Source organism: Morus notabilis, unplaced genomic scaffold (genome assembly GCF_000414095.1).
Source record: "Morus notabilis unplaced genomic scaffold, ASM41409v2 Scaffold307, whole genome shotgun sequence".
In the NCBI taxonomy this organism is placed as follows: domain Eukaryota; kingdom Viridiplantae; phylum Streptophyta; class Magnoliopsida; order Rosales; family Moraceae; genus Morus; species Morus notabilis.
The window spans coordinates 134,455-150,283 of NW_010361515.1; the positions used below are offsets into that span (position 1 = coordinate 134,455).

General features: G+C 37.5%; 3 protein-coding genes across 3 annotated transcripts; all 3 read right to left on the bottom strand.

Moving 5' to 3' along the window:
• Positions 1-505: 505 nt before the first annotated feature.
• LOC21408849 (nitrate regulatory gene2 protein) lies at positions 506-4,246 on the bottom strand. Its single transcript, XM_010099750.2, has 4 exons — positions 3,015-4,246; positions 2,573-2,748; positions 1,993-2,216; positions 506-1,485 (listed from the first exon to the last, which is right to left on the bottom strand). Exons 1-4 carry the CDS (start codon positions 4,048-4,050, stop codon positions 690-692), a joined length of 2,232 nt encoding a protein of 743 aa, XP_010098052.1. The 5' UTR covers positions 4,051-4,246; the 3' UTR covers positions 506-689.
• A 2,884-nt stretch (positions 4,247-7,130) lies between these two features.
• Positions 7,131-10,345, bottom strand: LOC21408850 (methyltransferase-like protein 22). The gene is made up of 9 exons (XM_024166770.1): positions 10,141-10,345; positions 9,909-9,987; positions 9,724-9,797; positions 8,924-9,026; positions 8,708-8,758; positions 8,061-8,214; positions 7,754-7,892; positions 7,448-7,553; positions 7,131-7,362 (listed from the first exon to the last, which is right to left on the bottom strand). Exons 1-9 carry the CDS (start codon positions 10,291-10,293, stop codon positions 7,211-7,213), a joined length of 1,011 nt encoding a protein of 336 aa, XP_024022538.1. The 5' UTR covers positions 10,294-10,345; the 3' UTR covers positions 7,131-7,210.
• A 1,266-nt stretch (positions 10,346-11,611) lies between these two features.
• LOC21408851 lies at positions 11,612-15,400 on the bottom strand. Its single transcript, XM_010099752.2, has 6 exons — positions 14,786-15,400; positions 14,548-14,680; positions 13,872-13,975; positions 13,420-13,564; positions 13,172-13,309; positions 11,612-12,704 (listed from the first exon to the last, which is right to left on the bottom strand). The coding sequence occupies exons 1-6, from the start codon at positions 14,824-14,826 to the stop codon at positions 11,814-11,816; spliced, it is 1,452 nt and encodes a 483-aa protein (XP_010098054.1). The 5' UTR covers positions 14,827-15,400; the 3' UTR covers positions 11,612-11,813.
• Positions 15,401-15,829: the final 429 nt, after the last annotated feature.

Here is a 15,829-nt window from a genome sequence, read left to right on the forward strand (position 1 = left end):
TCTTGTCAGTGAGTTGTGAAAATCCTATTCAACGTAAAAAAAAAAAAAAAAAAAAAAAAAAAAAGGGGTTCTGGACGTGTGTGATATTGGTTGTTCGGCTGTTTTCTTGCTTAATAAAGTTCCATTTATTTATTTATTCGTGTATTTATTTTCAAAATTCTGTTAGTATAATTTTATTTCATAATAGTCTAAACGCGTCAATCAAAAATAATCTAAAGTGGTTGTCACAAAACCAATAGCAAGTTTTACAAATATCAATGCGCTTTAGCTAGTAAGAAGCGGCTTTTGGATTATGATCAAGGGAATAAAAGCAATTTTCAAAAGCACGACAATTAATCCCAAACTCAGTGAGTAAAGTTCCATTTAGATAGTGCAACGTTGAATTATTCAATACAAAGTAGAAAACCGGAGCATACAACAAGAAATCTAGATGGAATTCGTACAATATGTGACTCCGTCCTCTTTCAATAAAATAACTATAAACAGTTTATTTGGCAATCAAAACTATTGAACACAACTTACATATCATTTTCAGGAATTGGTCCCATACAAGAATTGCACGAGAGAACAAGTACTAAACCACATTCTTAGCCCCCGAAAAAGGTAATATACCACATACAAATAAACTATAATGCGGGGAAAACAAGTAAAAGGTACAAAAGATACAACTGACCAAATTGTATAAACTATTATGCAGAACTCTCGTGGTGATTCTGGGGTGGTGATCTGGACCTCAAGTCCCTGTACATTTCCGAACAGGCAACTGCAAAATCAGACAATGCCCTGAAAAGCTCCGGCAGGCGAGTTTTGACACTAGCTAATGACTTCTCCCTCACGTGAAGGCAATGTCTCTGATAGTCTTCCTGCTCCTCTTCAAGTCTCTTTTCCAGTGAATCCACCATGAACTGCCTTTCGGCAAGACCATTGTTGCTAGTGGTATCTTCTGCAGGCTCCCCTTCATTGGGTATTTGCCGCTCCATATATTTACGATACCAGTCTTCAAATTGCCGTTTTTTTCGAGAGAGCTCCTTCTCCGTATCCTTGCATTTTTCTCTCAATCTCATCTCTTCAACTTGTTGATGCACTATAGTATCTATAACAGCAGCAAAGTTGAAGATGGCACTTCTTGCCAGCTCATCGGGTAGCTTCTCCAGATGTTCCTGCCACGCCATGAGGAGTTTCTGTATCGGGGGCGTTTGTTGCCTTGGCGGAGATGAAACTTTCTCCTTCAAGCTGCTCTCAGTGGGAATGAGATTAAGTTTTAACCAGGTAGTTAGGGCTTTCATATAGTCTTTTTGCTTAAATACAAGCTTCTCAAACTGTAAATGCCACTCATTCACGACAGCATACAGCTGCACTGTGCGCTCATGGTGGTGCTCACTTGTTTCCTTGGGGGATTGTGAGATGTCAAGATATCTGAGCTTTTGCACAATCTTAGATTGATTCTCATGGTGATATTGCATGGTTTCCCACATAGTCGCCATCCTGCAAGTTCCCAGAAAAATAGGGAATGATTTCAGCAACATACAGATGATGGTTGGATTACTTATTTATTTGGACCTTTTTTTTTTTTTTTTCCATTATTGACCTCCAAGATTCTTTTAAGTACGAACATGAAGGAGATAACATAAATCATCTTCATAATTCTAACATGGAACTAATATCTCTGTACTGGGACAAGAGGGACACTATCTTCCAAGCAGTGATAGATTAAAATGAAAAAGGAAAAGGAAAAAAAAAAAAAAGAAAGAAACCGCAAAACAAAAATCCTTTCCATGTGTGGAAATTGGTCAGAAGCACAAGACAAAAGATGTTTTTCGTGGTACTCTATTAACAGGAAACCTTTACCGGTCAACATAATAAAAGGTAGCACTACTAGGAATCAGTAAAGTAGCCAAAATGAAGCAACATTATGGAGTAAATAATGTAAGAGAAAAGCCTTCTTCCAATAAAATTTATGATTTATCCTATAACTCTAGAATGAACACTCACCCATCAACAAGCTGAACAAGTTTTGGGTATAACTGCTCGTCCCGTAGACGGTTGATCTCTGAAACAGTTGAATCCATGGATTGCATGTCCACAATGTATCTCGTGTGCAGATGACTTACCGCTGCTTTCGCTTTCTCCAGCGCATCAGAATTCGTACCCCGTTTCTTTAGCCTGTTCAGTGCGTTAACCTTCCTTTGGTACTCAAATTTCATCAGCTCACCTGCCTATCCAGCAATAGTTAGCCCAGGAAAGTTGTAATACGAAGCATTAGATGCCTGAACTAACTTCTAATACACATATTGTATCTAACGATAGAGGGAAGCAACATGTTGAGTGACAGAAAAGATTGTACTTTAGTGCTTTATCGAAAAAAAGGGACCTAATTAACATTTATAAAGCAGTCCTCAAAAAACCAAGTTAGCAATATGTTAACTAATATGGGGTGGGACAGTGCAAAGCTGATAACAACTTCACCAAATTCGCGTATGTGACACGGAAGGAAGAAATTTTGACATATAAAATTTAGCAATTTGATCAGGAAGGCATCATAAGAGGAAAAAAAGAAAATCCTGAATTGTACCTTAACTTCATCGTAGAGCTTTTTCTCCCATGCTAGCAACTTATCCAAAACTGTAGCATGCGTTTCTTGCTCTTCCGAATTGAAGTCATCGTTTAAATCATCATTATTAGCTAAGCCTCTAAATGACCTATTCCATGTGATAACACGCATTACTCTAGCAGAGTGATCGATATGCCCTGTAAGAAACAGTCAAGAGATTTTTCAGCTACTAACAAAAGAAAAACAGTTCGATCAGCAGATAACCAGTAATGTAAAACAGGTTTTACAATTTAAATTAATCATACTCATTATGAATTTTCCCTGATAACAATTCATGTCAACGATTAACCACAACCAAAATCAAATCTTTGTACCAAGTTTAAACTTTTTTTATTTAATTTTTTTTTTTCCATTTTCAAACCAACTGAAATAAAGAAAGAATGAGAAAAATCAATGCCGTTACCTCGATTATCAGCGAAATTCGAGTGATAATGCAGCCGGGTGGCCTCAAGCATCTTGGAAACCTCATGGGCACTCTCCGAAGCCTTGAGAAAATGATCATCCAGCTCAACAAATATCTGCAATAAATTAACATTTGCCTTAACCACTCTCTTCCCCTCCGTGGCACCAGGCCCCGCCTGCTTTGCCTTCTTCAGACTCTTCGCCGCCACTGCAGCCGCGGCGGCAGCAGCAGCAGCAGGATCCGGAGGCGGCGGCGGAGCCTCCACCGACTTCTCGGGGACGGGCTCCACCTCAACCTTAGCACTACTCTTCACTACTACTTCCTCCTCGTCGTCCACTCTCTTAGGCCTTTCGTCGAATATGTTGCGATCAATCTCCTCTTTACTGATATTATCCTCTTCCACCTCACTCAAAGTCGGCCTCGGCATGGTATCGACATTGAAGAAATAATCGTAGCTGTAATTGTCCTGCTGATAACTCGGCTGGATCGTCCGATTCTCCGGCGGTGGGGCCCGATTACTCTCCGGCACCTCTTCCACAACCTCCCGATGCCCTCCTCTGCTACCGCTTCTGCTACTTCTCCGCCTCCTCAAATTCACGGACCCTTCGTTGTCGATCTCATCCTCGTCCTCGTCCTCCTCCATGATAGGCTTGGGCCTGGGCGGAGGATCGGGCATGGGAATCTTGATATCCGGCATGGTGGCGGCACGCTGGAGGGGGGCCGGAGGGGCGAAATTGGAGGGAGGAGGCGGCGGCGGAGGGAGGGTCTCGACGAATTGGGCCGCCTGGGCCACGGTGGAGGAGGAGGAGGAGGAGGAGGAGTTGGGCTGGGCCTGGTGGGCCAGCTGGGGGTTCTGGACCTCGCCCTGGGCGTAGTCGCTGAGGGCGGCGCCGGTGTTCTTGAGGTACATGGCGTAGGAGGAGTGGGCTGCCGCGAAAGCGTTGCGGGCCGACACCGCCTCCTTCATGAAGTGCTTCCGGTCCTTGCATCGTGCCACCGCCTCCTCGTTCTCGATCTTGGATTGCGTGCAACCCATCTCTGCGGCTCCGATGGGTCGGATTCTTTCTAATTGGGCATTTGATCTCTCTCTCTCTGACTGGTTCTTCTAGAGAGAGAATTTGAAGGTTTTAGGAAGAGAGAGAGAGAGAGAGAGTCAGGTGTCGGGACAAAAGAAGAGGAATTGTTGGGAGAAGGTTCAAGAATAGTAAGACGGTGTCGCTTCGAGACTGTCTTCTGGTTTTTTTAATTTGAGAGATTTTTTAATATGCCAGCGTGTTTGAGTTTTTCTACCGTTAAATTAATATATATTTTAATTTTTATGTGTTTTTATATAAATTTAACATATTAAAAAACTTAACATCTATGAGAAGATTCCTTTTAATTTTGGCTGAAAATAAAGGGATTATTATTTATGTGATTTTTGGGGATCAGAAATTGAGTACTTTATTTAACGGCTAATTTTTAAAATCTTTCTCGGAAGAAGACAGATTGCACTGGTCAAACGAAAAAAATAAAAATAAGATAAAATATTTGGGTGGATTAATCAAATGATATAATATAATGTAGATTATTGAATGATTATGGTTATATATTTTTTTTTTCCCGGTGGAGTATAGTATAGTAAAGACTGCAGAATCCCAGGCTTCCTGTCCCACTAATTGTAAGCCCCATCGTTTAGTTGGAAGATTTAAACCATGTGATTCGAATTATTTTTGATTTACGTGTATTTTTTATGAGAGAAAATACTGTAACGAACCACGAATCATGATTCAAATCATGGAACGAATCCCTCTATCAAACGCACTCTTATCTTTCTGAAGTTTTTTTCCCCTATGGTTGGTCTTTTTTTTTTCATGTCACTTCCACTCCTGAATTTTTACAAGTTAAAAAGTTAGATGTGATTGTTTGTGAGAGCTTTTTACTGTAGCAAAACTCGAATTCTAAACTCGAATCAACGAAATGAACGGGGCCATAGTAAAGACTGCAGAATCCCAGGCTTCCTGTCCCACTAATTGTCCCACTAATTGTAAGCCCCATCGTTTAGTTGGAAGATTTAAACCATGTGATTCGAATTATTTTTGATTTACGTGTATTTTTTATGAGAGAAAATACTGTAACGAACCACGAATCATGATTCAAATCATGGAACGAATCCCTCTATCAAACGCACTCTTATCTTTCTGAAGTTTTTTTCCCCTATGGTTGGTCTTTTTTTTTTCATGTCACTTCCACTCCTGAATTTTTACAAGTTCATAGCACAGAATTAAAGCGAAATTTTTTTTTTATATACATGTTTCTCAACATTATATTGATTAAAATCATATTAAACTGAAAAGTCAAGAAAATTAAATATAATACAATATGATGTTTCTAAACATAGTTATAGACAAAAATGATAACTGCAAAATATATATGAAACTTTAGTGCATGCATTGCCTTTATTGGGAATACAATAATAGGTGGATTGGGAGGTAAGCGAGCAGCAACGGAAACCATATGACACCATGTTGCTTTAAATTGATCCACAAACAAAAAGGACACTATGGTCTATGCTGCTGATATTTAACTAGACATCAAAAGAAAATTCAATTATTGAATACTCTAATTCGATGAATTATCCCCACATCCAAACTGCATGGAATTACAAAGCACTTTTTATTTTTCTTTTTTCCTTCTAAGAAATCAAATAACTCACCCAAAAAAGAAATCAAAGAGAAATAAAGCAACATTGAACTAGCTCTTTTTTTGCTACCTTTTATAGCTGAATAGCTAGTTGGATTAAAAGCACTAAATAAAACAACCTCTTTGTGCCCAGAGATCTGCAATAGCTGGTCTGTACTGTACAAAAAAGCGACGAAGTGCCACGTGTCAACGTCCAAAATTGCCGAAATTGGCTAACATGAAAGCATAAAGGTAAAAAGTAAGGGGTTCGTGGTGGAGAGAATAACAGGCTTCAGTTGCTTTATTTGCGCTTCCTTTTCGATTTAACTGTCTTAAAGTGGGTATTGGGGCCGCACCAACTTGGCACCAGAGACAGAGAGAGATAGTTCGTAGAGCAAGAATCTGTGTCATGGTTCGTGGAGTAAGAATCTGTGCCATGATTCGTAGAGTAAAGGTTCATATCATGGTTCAAATCATAATTCGTGACTCGTTATAATATTTTTTCTCACAAAAAACACACGTAAACCGAAAATAGTTCTAAATTATGATTCTAAATTCATAAAACAAACGTCCTCGTCATTCTTGTACGTGGGGATTTGCATGGTATGACCGGAAGATTGTTGTCCTTGTCACCCATCTCTTGTCATCTGTTGCCAGGTGTGGCGCAAAGCAATTTTTGATCTCGTTCATTTCACCGATTCAAGTTTAAAATTTAAGTTTTGTTACAGTAAAAAACTCTCAGAAACAGTCACATTTAACTTTTTTGTTATAGTAAAAAATTTTCACATAAAATCATATATTAACTCAAAATTCGAATCAACGAACTAAACGGACCCTTATGTGCACTACTCTCTTCAATTATTTAACCATGCAAGGCGGCATTTTTCTTTTTTGTTTTTAGAGATTTTTATAATAGGGCTCGAAAAACCACTCCTAGTTCGCTTTTTCAACAGTAAAATTCTTATAATTGTCCAGTCTGCATATTTTTTTTATTTTAATATGATTTTAATCAGATTCATGCTTTGCCTTGAGTTTAAGAAGAGAAAATTAGAACATAGTGCTCTTCTACTAATTCATTTGTGTCTTCCTTTTAGAATTCTGCTCATTTAATTTATAGGCTGTTTTTCTCATGGGTTTGGAGCAATTTGGATTAGAAATCCAAACCAGATTGGCGTTTGGGGAGAAGAAAAATTCCCAATCCCAATCCAAAGCCTCCAAAATCCAAATTTCAGAGGAAAAAAAAAACAATGTTTATGCTCACATACTAAAAGGGCATTCCTCTAGATGTCATTAGTTTAGGGTTTCCCAAGTTTCAGACTTGATATTGGTGAAAAATTCAGCATGGGCTAAGGGCATTTGTGGACTGCAGAAACTTGTAAATGGGCCCATTAACCAAGCCCACTTTCCAGCCTAATAGTTTCATGATCATCCTTCAAGCTGGAAACAACAAAATCTTATGCACCTTTACAAAGCAGAAGAATTGTCTAATAACTTGGGATATCCTGTTGTCATAGGTAGAAAGTAGGAACCTTAGTTCAAGATCTTCTTCTGTTGTACTTGATCTTCCAAATCTCCACATTGCTTCCTCTGTCATACTCTCTCGCATATTGAGGAATCTGTGTGATGTCAATGCGCTTGCCCACAAAGCAAGGTGTTGAGCAGACTTCAGCGCCTTCACACTCTGCAACTATCCATTCCAAAGCTAAATACCAGAAGGAATGATGATAATTACTCATGATGGAAACAACCACACAAGGACATGGTTACCTTACCTTCCTCATCTCGCAGATAGCTTCGGAAATGCAAATAACCATTTGCAATGACATCAAGATCGTCGAGGCTGAAGTTGTAGCGCTTTTCCAATGCCAAGTATAACACCTGATAAACATGATGAGTACCATTAATGGCCCAAACTGAGAAAGTATGTTCTACCCTCGTCTACAAAACTATCCATGTATTGGGTGTTTAAGTCTTGTATTTAAAACAGGAAATGAACAAAATCTCATTATGCTTTCCAGATATAGTACTTGGCTACTTGCAACTCTTACTATGGGCTGTTCTAATGCCTTTACAAGTACCTTTTCTGAACCAAGGCACATTAAGCTCTCTATAGTACTGAAAAATGCATCTGTGAGGTCATCACTGTAGATTACATCTGCGGCTACAAGCAATGAAGCTTCCTGGGCTTCTTCAACTTCGGAGGCGGTCCAAGAATACCTAATAAATACCATCAAATTAACCGACTTATGTTTCCCCAATTAAAGATGTTAAAACGTGTAGAACACTGTTCTTACAACATTATGCCTACTTTTTAATACATCACCAATCCAGGGGAGGAGAAAAGAAGAGAAAAACAAGGAAGATTGTTACAAGTAAAAATCTCACCTGTTGAAATTAGTGGATTCTTCTAGGAATATTTTAGGAGGCCAGGAACTCATCCAATCAAGTTCACGAACATGAACGGTTGCTTGACAATTGAATAGTTCAAAATTAAGGTCAACATTCTGGGCACAATTGTCAAGTATCTCATCACCATGGTCTGTTGGCGTTAACAGAAGATAATGTTTCGGGGTAAGAAGCTCGAAATAGGTCGCATAGGTGATATAGATTAAGCTAACAAGTACACCACATTTTTTTATCACTTGACAAAATGCTTCTTAAATCCTCTTGACAACTTGACGTTTAAAATCCCAAAAGAAGGAAGAGATAAAGTAAGAAGCACAGTAAATGTAGTAATGTACCTGTTAAAAACACTGTTTTAGCGACTCGGGCAAGTAATAAACCGGCCAACCCTGATAAAGAAATCAAATGGATTTCTGTAAATTAAGATGTAAGCGTTTCCAATTGACTTTTTTTTTTCGGGGTAAGAAGCTCGAAATAGGTCGCATAGGTGATATAGATTAAGCTAACAAGTACACCACATTTTTTGATCACTTGACAAAATGCTTCTTAAATCCTCTTGACAACTTGACGTTTAAATCCCAAAAGAAGGAAGAGATAAAGTAAGAAGCACAGTAAATGTAGTAATGTACCTGTTAAAAACACTGTTTTAGCGACTCGGGCAAGTAATAAACCGGCCAACCCTGATAAAGAAATCAAATGGATTTCTGTAAATTAAGATGTAAGCGTTTCCAATTGACTTTTTTTTTCTTTTTTTTTTTTTTTCATATCAGGATTTGCATTGTATAGTGTACACAATCATCTGCACAGACAAATAACAATAGTAAAAGTACTAGTAATCAACTTACCAGTACCAGCACCAAGTTCTAGTGAGACAATCCCTTCAAATTCAGACGAGGTTGACATCTTATGCAACAGAAAATCCGATAACAGCAACTCTGCTCTCCACACCTGAAGGACAGAATCAGGTCACGTGTGTGTGTCTACATATATATCTGGATGAGTTTTCAGTGGTTAAGTTTCCATCAGTGGCCACACCCATACATATATAAACAAGCGAGAAAACTAAAAATGACATCATTAAAGTAACACTATTTTAATAACCTGCAGGTTATTTTTTCATAACCTGCAAATTATCCTCCGTAACCTGTAGTTATACTACTAGTTATCTTTCGTAACTTGCAGATTATTTTTTAGTAAGTTATTATCCGTAGTGGCAGATTATTTTTTAGTAAGTTATTATCCGTAGTGGCATCACAATTTTGTGTAGTAACATACATAATAGAGTTGGAAATAACAATGGTTAAACTTAACGTTTTATGAAATGTAACAAACATAAAGAAGAGATAATAATCAAAAGACACCAAAGCTTACCTGCAGGCCCACATTTGGAATTGATGATGTGATATTGTGCTGAATAACCACATTAAAGCTCTGCAAATTGTCCTCCGTAACCTGCAGTTATACTACTAGTTATCTTTCGTAACTTGCAGATTATTTTTTAGTAAGTTATTATCCGCAGTGGCATCACAATTTTGTGTAGTAACATACGTAATAGAGTTGGAAATAACAATGGTTAAACTTTAACGTTTTATGAAATGTAACAAACATAAAGAAGAGATAATAATCAAAAGACACCAAAGCTTACCTGCAGGCCCACATTTGGAATTGATGATGTGATATTGTGCTGAATAACCACATTAAAGCTCTGTTTACGTGATTCTGCATTTTTTTCAGTTAAGAGCTCTATTAAATGACATTGCTATCAGTTAATTTTTACTAAGCAAGTTAATTTGGAGACCTAATTAGAGATTATGAGAAGCGAGGACTCACTGCTGCGTCTAGTGAGAACAAGATCACCATCCTCATCAATCCTAATTGGTTTATCCGTTGAAGCTGATTCACCTTCTGACTAAATCCAACAAAAAAAAAAACAACCGAAAAATGGAAATTTTGTCCCTGAATTTTGTATGGAAATAAATTACATTGTAAGAATAGAATAAAATATGAAGAATCCTAATTCTATGGCTGAAACTGAGCGGAGCAGAAGAGGGATGAAATTAACTTTATCAGGCGGAACGGAGAAGGTGAAGCGGGAATAGTGGGACCCAGAGAGACCAGAAGGGCAACCCAAGTGTACCTCGCTCATCACCTGCTCCTCCGACTTTTCTGATGCTACTGCCGGAAAAGAAGAAGAAGATTCGGCTCTCTCCTCCATTGACGCAAGATTTTTTATTTTTTATTATTTTTTTTAAGAGAAACCAAACCAAAAGGCTAACTACGGCCACGCCAATTTGAGTTTTTAATTTAATTTAAATTTTAAAAATTTTTTATTATAATAAAAATATTAAATGTGATATTTTTTAAAAAATTTTAATTATATAAATTTAAAATTAAAAATTTAAATCGATAAATGTTGAGCATGTTACTATATATTTTCTCTACGTTTTCGCTTAAAGGTTTGTTGTCCTTCTACCGGATAAACGACATCTCGTCTATGATTTGGTTGCCGTTTTAGTTGAACAACGGCATAGAAACCACATGTCGTTTTATTCGACTAAACTAGGTGTTTAGTGTTGTCTAAAATTTTGTTGTCGTTTGTATTGAAAACGACCTAAAATATTCATTCTTCACCTCAAGTCCTCAACAACAACTGTTTGCCGTAGTCTAAAATTCGTTGTGTTTAAATTGAAAGGTGAGACACGCCCAACCTAAATAAACTTGTTTACAGGCGTTAAAATTTGGTTGTAGTTACCGTTTGAATTGAAAACGACAGAAAATAGTCACGTAGTTAGTCTTTGAACGACATATTTACCGTGGTCTAAAATTCATGGACGTGTTTACAGGCGTTAAAATTTGGTTGTCGATTAAGATTTTTCTTTTTATTTAAAAAAAGGAAAAAAAAAAAAACGTAATTAAACTTCTCCTGTCGCATTTTTTTGCCCAAACTACAGGTTTATGGTTGTTTACTTTTGTTGTAGTGTAGAGTGAAATAGAATTCTTTTGTCCTTTTGATTCGTCTTAACGACATGTTTCATGTCGTGTTAAATTTTGTTGTTAAAATTAAGACGTCAGAATTTTCTGTCGTTCTTCTCGTCCAAACGACGTGTTTATATTCATGTACGTCGCTCTAATTTAAAATGGACACAAAACATCTTGTTGTTTTAGTCGTTAAGAAGCGTGTTTAGTGTGTTCTGAATTTGTGTTGTCGTTTTAACTGAAAACGACAAAAACTTTTCTGCTGTCATTTCGAACGTCCAGGCAACAGGTTCATTGCCTCTAAATTTTAGCTTTCTTTTTTTTCTTTATTGAAGTCTAAATTTTCTTTAATGAAAATGACACAAGTCTGAAATTTTGCCTGTGGTTTCTTATTTAACGGTTTTACGTTTGATGTCAATGAGGATACAAGCGACAGGCACATTACAAATTGTTTTCAATCTTTTAATTCGTGAACGCTCATTGCTTTGAAGTTAGCTCTTTAGGTCTATCTTGAGTTCATCTTGTATTTTCTTTATTGATAGTAAATCATACTGTGGATCTAAGTATAAATGATCAGTAAATCATTATGAATATGACCAGTAAACCATAATCTGGAGCTAATTACAAATGATCAATAAGTCACCTTTGAATATGATCAGTAAATCATAATATGGAGGTGAATAGCGTGACAACTACAAGGCCATCTGATAAACCTTTTCCTCTATGAATAAGCTGGCTAAACAATGTCTTATGTTTCTTCTATTTTCCTCTAAGAACTGCAATACGTGCAGCCAATTCATCATAGTCGGCCGGCAGCTTAGGATGGACATGACGGGCTGTGCTCAGCATTTCCGGCTGCAACGAAACCGCTCTAGCATGCCCTCTCTGTGGCACCTGCGCAGACGTCGGCTCTGGGGGAAGAGAGGACACTCTGCCTGGTGGCGTGGCCAATCCTGGTTTCCTACTTCTGTTACTCTTTGAAGTGTTAGATTCACCATACTCATGAGGTGATCTTTTGTTACTATAATGCATCAAAAGCCCATCAATCATTTTCTCTTCTTCATCCCTCGAATCACCATAATTCATGACTCTCAATGCCCGCCTTCCTTCCTGTTTTGTGCCACCAGAATTTTCATTATAGCCCGGTGGTGGTTTCAGATTTCTCTGTCTCACTGATCTCGGTTTTGGCTTATCCTCTTCGACAGGATCGTCTTGCAGATCATTTGCTTCAACTTGATCAAAATGAGCATTCGGCTTCGGAGGTTCCTCAACACTTCTTTCTGCTTTTGGTTTGAGGTAGGGGGGGCGGATGAGTTTGTGATAGAAGGGCCTCTTGCTATCTGCATCACCCTCCGAAACACTTCCTGTCGAACTCGAGGACGTCTTCCGCTCATCTTGAGAAAAATCCGTGATAGTTTCGTCCTCGCTACTGCTCTGCAGCTTGTATCTATCGCGGGAGACGTTCTTGATATGGCGAGATGTATGGTCCGTTTCACATTCTTCTGATGCAGTGTAGTTCTTTTTGTTGCTCAACTTGTTTTCTGGATCCCGAGTCTGAGTGTCTCTTCTGGCAAAAGCAGCTTCATTGCTTTTATGAGATCTGAAATTCTCGTCGTTATTGTTGCTTAAAGATCCATACTTTGATTGGTTCTACAAAATGGTTTTAACACATTGCAAGAAAAAAACATCAGCAAAAAGCAGCGTTGATGCGATAACCTCATATATCGTCTTTTGGTAAGTACTCCTTCACATAAAGCTAGAAAGCATCATTAAATAGTAACTAATGGAGAATCTTGCCTAACAAAAGGTCTAAGACCACGACAATGTTGTAATCATTAGCCAAAATCAACACATCAACTAAATGTAAAATTTCACAAATGCCATATTCGGTGACAAATTTGGGGTCAAGTATAGCATACACAAATTTTAGCACTAAAAGACAAAAGTAATAGCGTATTGAAACGTCATTGTTCTACTCAAACGCAAAAATTTGACATTTGCGCATTAATTTAGTGCCACACTGGAGATGCTCTTTTGTTTGTATCCTAGAATTCTGATTTGCTTTATATTGGCACTGAAAATAGAAGGCAGATAGTGTGATGTATATGAAGGCTTACTTGTACGGGTGGAGGAGTAAACAATTTCTGTTCCAAAGCCTTTGAATCCCATTCAATGGATAATTCCTCTGCAAAATCTTGCAATAATTGAAGCTTCATCTCTTTGGTAAAATCCTTTTGCCTCAACCTCTCCACGAACTAAGCACAAAGGTATCATAAAACGTGGGTCAATCCTAAGCCAATAATGGAAATTGCACCTTATTCAATTAGATGTACCAATTTTTTTAAGCATAGACGAAAATAGTTACCTCTTTACTTGTGTAACTATCAAGAGAATTTCCATATCTTTCGGTAAATATGCTCCTGAGATCACGTAATTCGGGCAAATCGGCAAACCTCGCTGCAGCATAATTCAGAGATGAAACAGCTTCCCTGCACTCTTCCGGGCACTCCCTAAGAACATTTTTGAAAAAAAAAAAAAAAAAAAAATAATTCATAATAATCAGTAATCAAAATTAAATTATGATAAAATATTGCTTGATGGGGTGGGACCATTGTGCACATGATCAGCAAGTACTTCTGCAAATGAAATGACGTAGCCTTAAACAAAGATGTGCATATTTGTACATATATTGGTGTAATAGTGTGCTATCCACACAAACACACACGTAAATTTATATACATACATATATATATATATATATATAGAGAGAGAGAGAGAGAGAGAGAGAGATTATTTTGTTTTGGAAGCAATACATACCTCTGTTTTTGCATGAGAGAGAGATTACTTGAGATGCAACCACAAAAATTCTCAATCAATTCATAACAGGCTGTCATATTTTGCTCAATCAGAAACCCTTCAGCCTGCTTAACCCAAAAAAAAATAAATAAATAAATATATTGTCACATAGAATATTCATAGGTCTATAAAATCATGGATCATCAGCCATGTTGCATATGGCTTCAATTAGGAATTTAATTAATAAATCTACTATTGCAAAACAAAATAGTTGAGAGTAGATATTGATTTGTAAATCCCTAATCCATAAACATAGACAAAAGGTGAAAAAACTTAAAAATAACCTTTTGAGAAATTTACGGACTGTTTGGAAAGAGACCAACCAAAGCAGCACAAAAGACCAGGACGGAAAGAAAAACAAAAAAAGAAGCCGTGCCAGCCATGAAAAACAGATGAATTTAGAAGTTTGGTTTCTGTGGTTGACCATTTCAAAATCGAGACACGACGTGAATAGATGCTGAAAAGACTCTCCATGTGGACGTGTCTCATGGTTCACCACTACATTTACAATGCAACAACAGGGAGAAAATGCCGGAAAATTTTGAGGAATAGGAAAATACTCATCGCAAGAGCCAAACAAAACTTACGGGAAAAAGCAAAACTAAAACGTTATTCAAGATTTCAACTTATTAATTACCCTGTTATAGGCATTGACGTCAAGGCCATTCCTGAGAAGATCGGCGATATCATTCTTCAGAAACTTCTGCACGGCGTTCTTCTTCTTCTTTGTGGTTTCGACTCGTGTCTTGATGAGCTTCAGATTTGTTTTGCTGCATTGAAAAAGACCCAGAAATTAAACGTCAAAATATGTACGGAAACACGGGGAAAAAAAAAACATATATATTCACAAAAAAAAACAATAAGAATAAGTTTACCATTTGGTGTAGAACTTGGACTTCAAAAACCCGTCAAGCATTTTGATCCCGACGAGCTTCCAAGTTTACCAGAAGATGGCTTTTTGAAAAGGACACAAGAGATCAAGATTGTGTAAAAAAACGTAAATGAATTTCTTGAAACACAACGACAACGAAAAGAAAAGAAAAGAAAAGAATGACTGTGCGGTTGAGAAACAGGGGATCAGGTCACAACAAAATCGGCATTCAAGAAAACCCAAAACGAAAAGAGAACAAAAACGAAAGAAACCCAAAGAACTTCGTGAAATGGGCAAATTAAGCAGTTCTGTTGAGAGAAAGAAGCTTAGAGACTAAAGATAGAAGAGGAATGGGTTTTTTAGCAAATGGACGAAAATGGGAGTTAAATTTTATAGAGAGAGAGAGAGAGAGAGAGAGAAAATGGGTGAGGAAACGTATGTAGAGAAAATGGGTGAGGAATCTGCGAATCGGAAATGGCATGAAGAGGAAGCTAAAAAGGGTGCATAAGAGAGAATGAAAGATGCTGTAGGGACGGGAAACAAACAGAGAAAAATATTAAAAGGAAATAAACTTTAAGTCATTGTATATTTGGACAATTGTATTTGTATTGAAAAGAGAAATTTGACAATCACAGAGAGAGAAAGGAAAGAGAAACGAATGGTCGATCGAGAATCCAAAAGTTTGGCAGTTAAGGGAATGATAACAGCTGGTTTTGGAGAGAGAAAATGCTGCCTAGTTGGACTCTCTCTCTCTCTCTATTTCTCTCTCCAACTTCCACTCCCGCTAAAATTATATGGCGCGAGTTTCTTCACAAAATCGTCACGGCTAGTCGCTTAATTACGTTAGTTGCCACTGACGCACTGAATTGGCAAGGGGGCAAAATTGGAGAAGGGTATTTTGGGAAAGAGAATTTATGTCCTTAAAAAGCAAGTTTATGGATTGGGAGCTTTGGGATCATGGGCAGCAAGTAATGGCGAGAAAAAGGATTGAAAAAACATTTATGTCTTGAGAGTTTTTTTTTTTTTTTTTTTTTTTTTTTTTTTTTTT

What these genes read in the sequence shown, in the direction of transcription:
- LOC21408849 (XM_010099750.2), bottom strand. Translation starts at nt 4,050, where the DNA reads ATGGGTTGCACGCAATCCAAGATCGAGAACGAGGAGGCGGTGGCACGA. An exon ending in GAATTTCGCTGATAATCGAG is followed by an intron (nt 2,749 to 3,014) that starts GTAACGGCATTG and finishes TGTTTCTTACAG; the next exon opens with GGCATATCGATCACTCTGCT. An exon ending in CTTGTTCAGCTTGTTGATGG is followed by an intron (nt 1,486 to 1,992) that starts GTGAGTGTTCAT and finishes GGGAACTTGCAG; the next exon opens with GATGGCGACTATGTGGGAAA.
- LOC21408850 (XM_024166770.1), bottom strand. Translation starts at nt 10,293, where the DNA reads ATGGAGGAGAGAGCCGAATCTTCTTCTTCTTTTCCGGCAGTAGCATCA. An exon ending in TCTCCGTTCCGCCTGATAAA is followed by an intron (nt 9,988 to 10,140) that starts GTTAATTTCATC and finishes TGTTGGATTTAG; the next exon opens with TCAGAAGGTGAATCAGCTTC. An exon ending in CTATCTGCGAGATGAGGAAG is followed by an intron (nt 7,363 to 7,447) that starts GTAAGGTAACCA and finishes TGGAATGGATAG; the next exon opens with TTGCAGAGTGTGAAGGCGCT.
- LOC21408851 (XM_010099752.2), bottom strand. Translation starts at nt 14,826, where the DNA reads ATGCTTGACGGGTTTTTGAAGTCCAAGTTCTACACCAAATG. An exon ending in TCTCTCATGCAAAAACAGAG is followed by an intron (nt 13,565 to 13,871) that starts GTATGTATTGCT and finishes AAATGTTCTTAG; the next exon opens with GGAGTGCCCGGAAGAGTGCA. An exon ending in ATAGTTACACAAGTAAAGAG is followed by an intron (nt 13,310 to 13,419) that starts GTAACTATTTTC and finishes CTTTGTGCTTAG; the next exon opens with TTCGTGGAGAGGTTGAGGCA.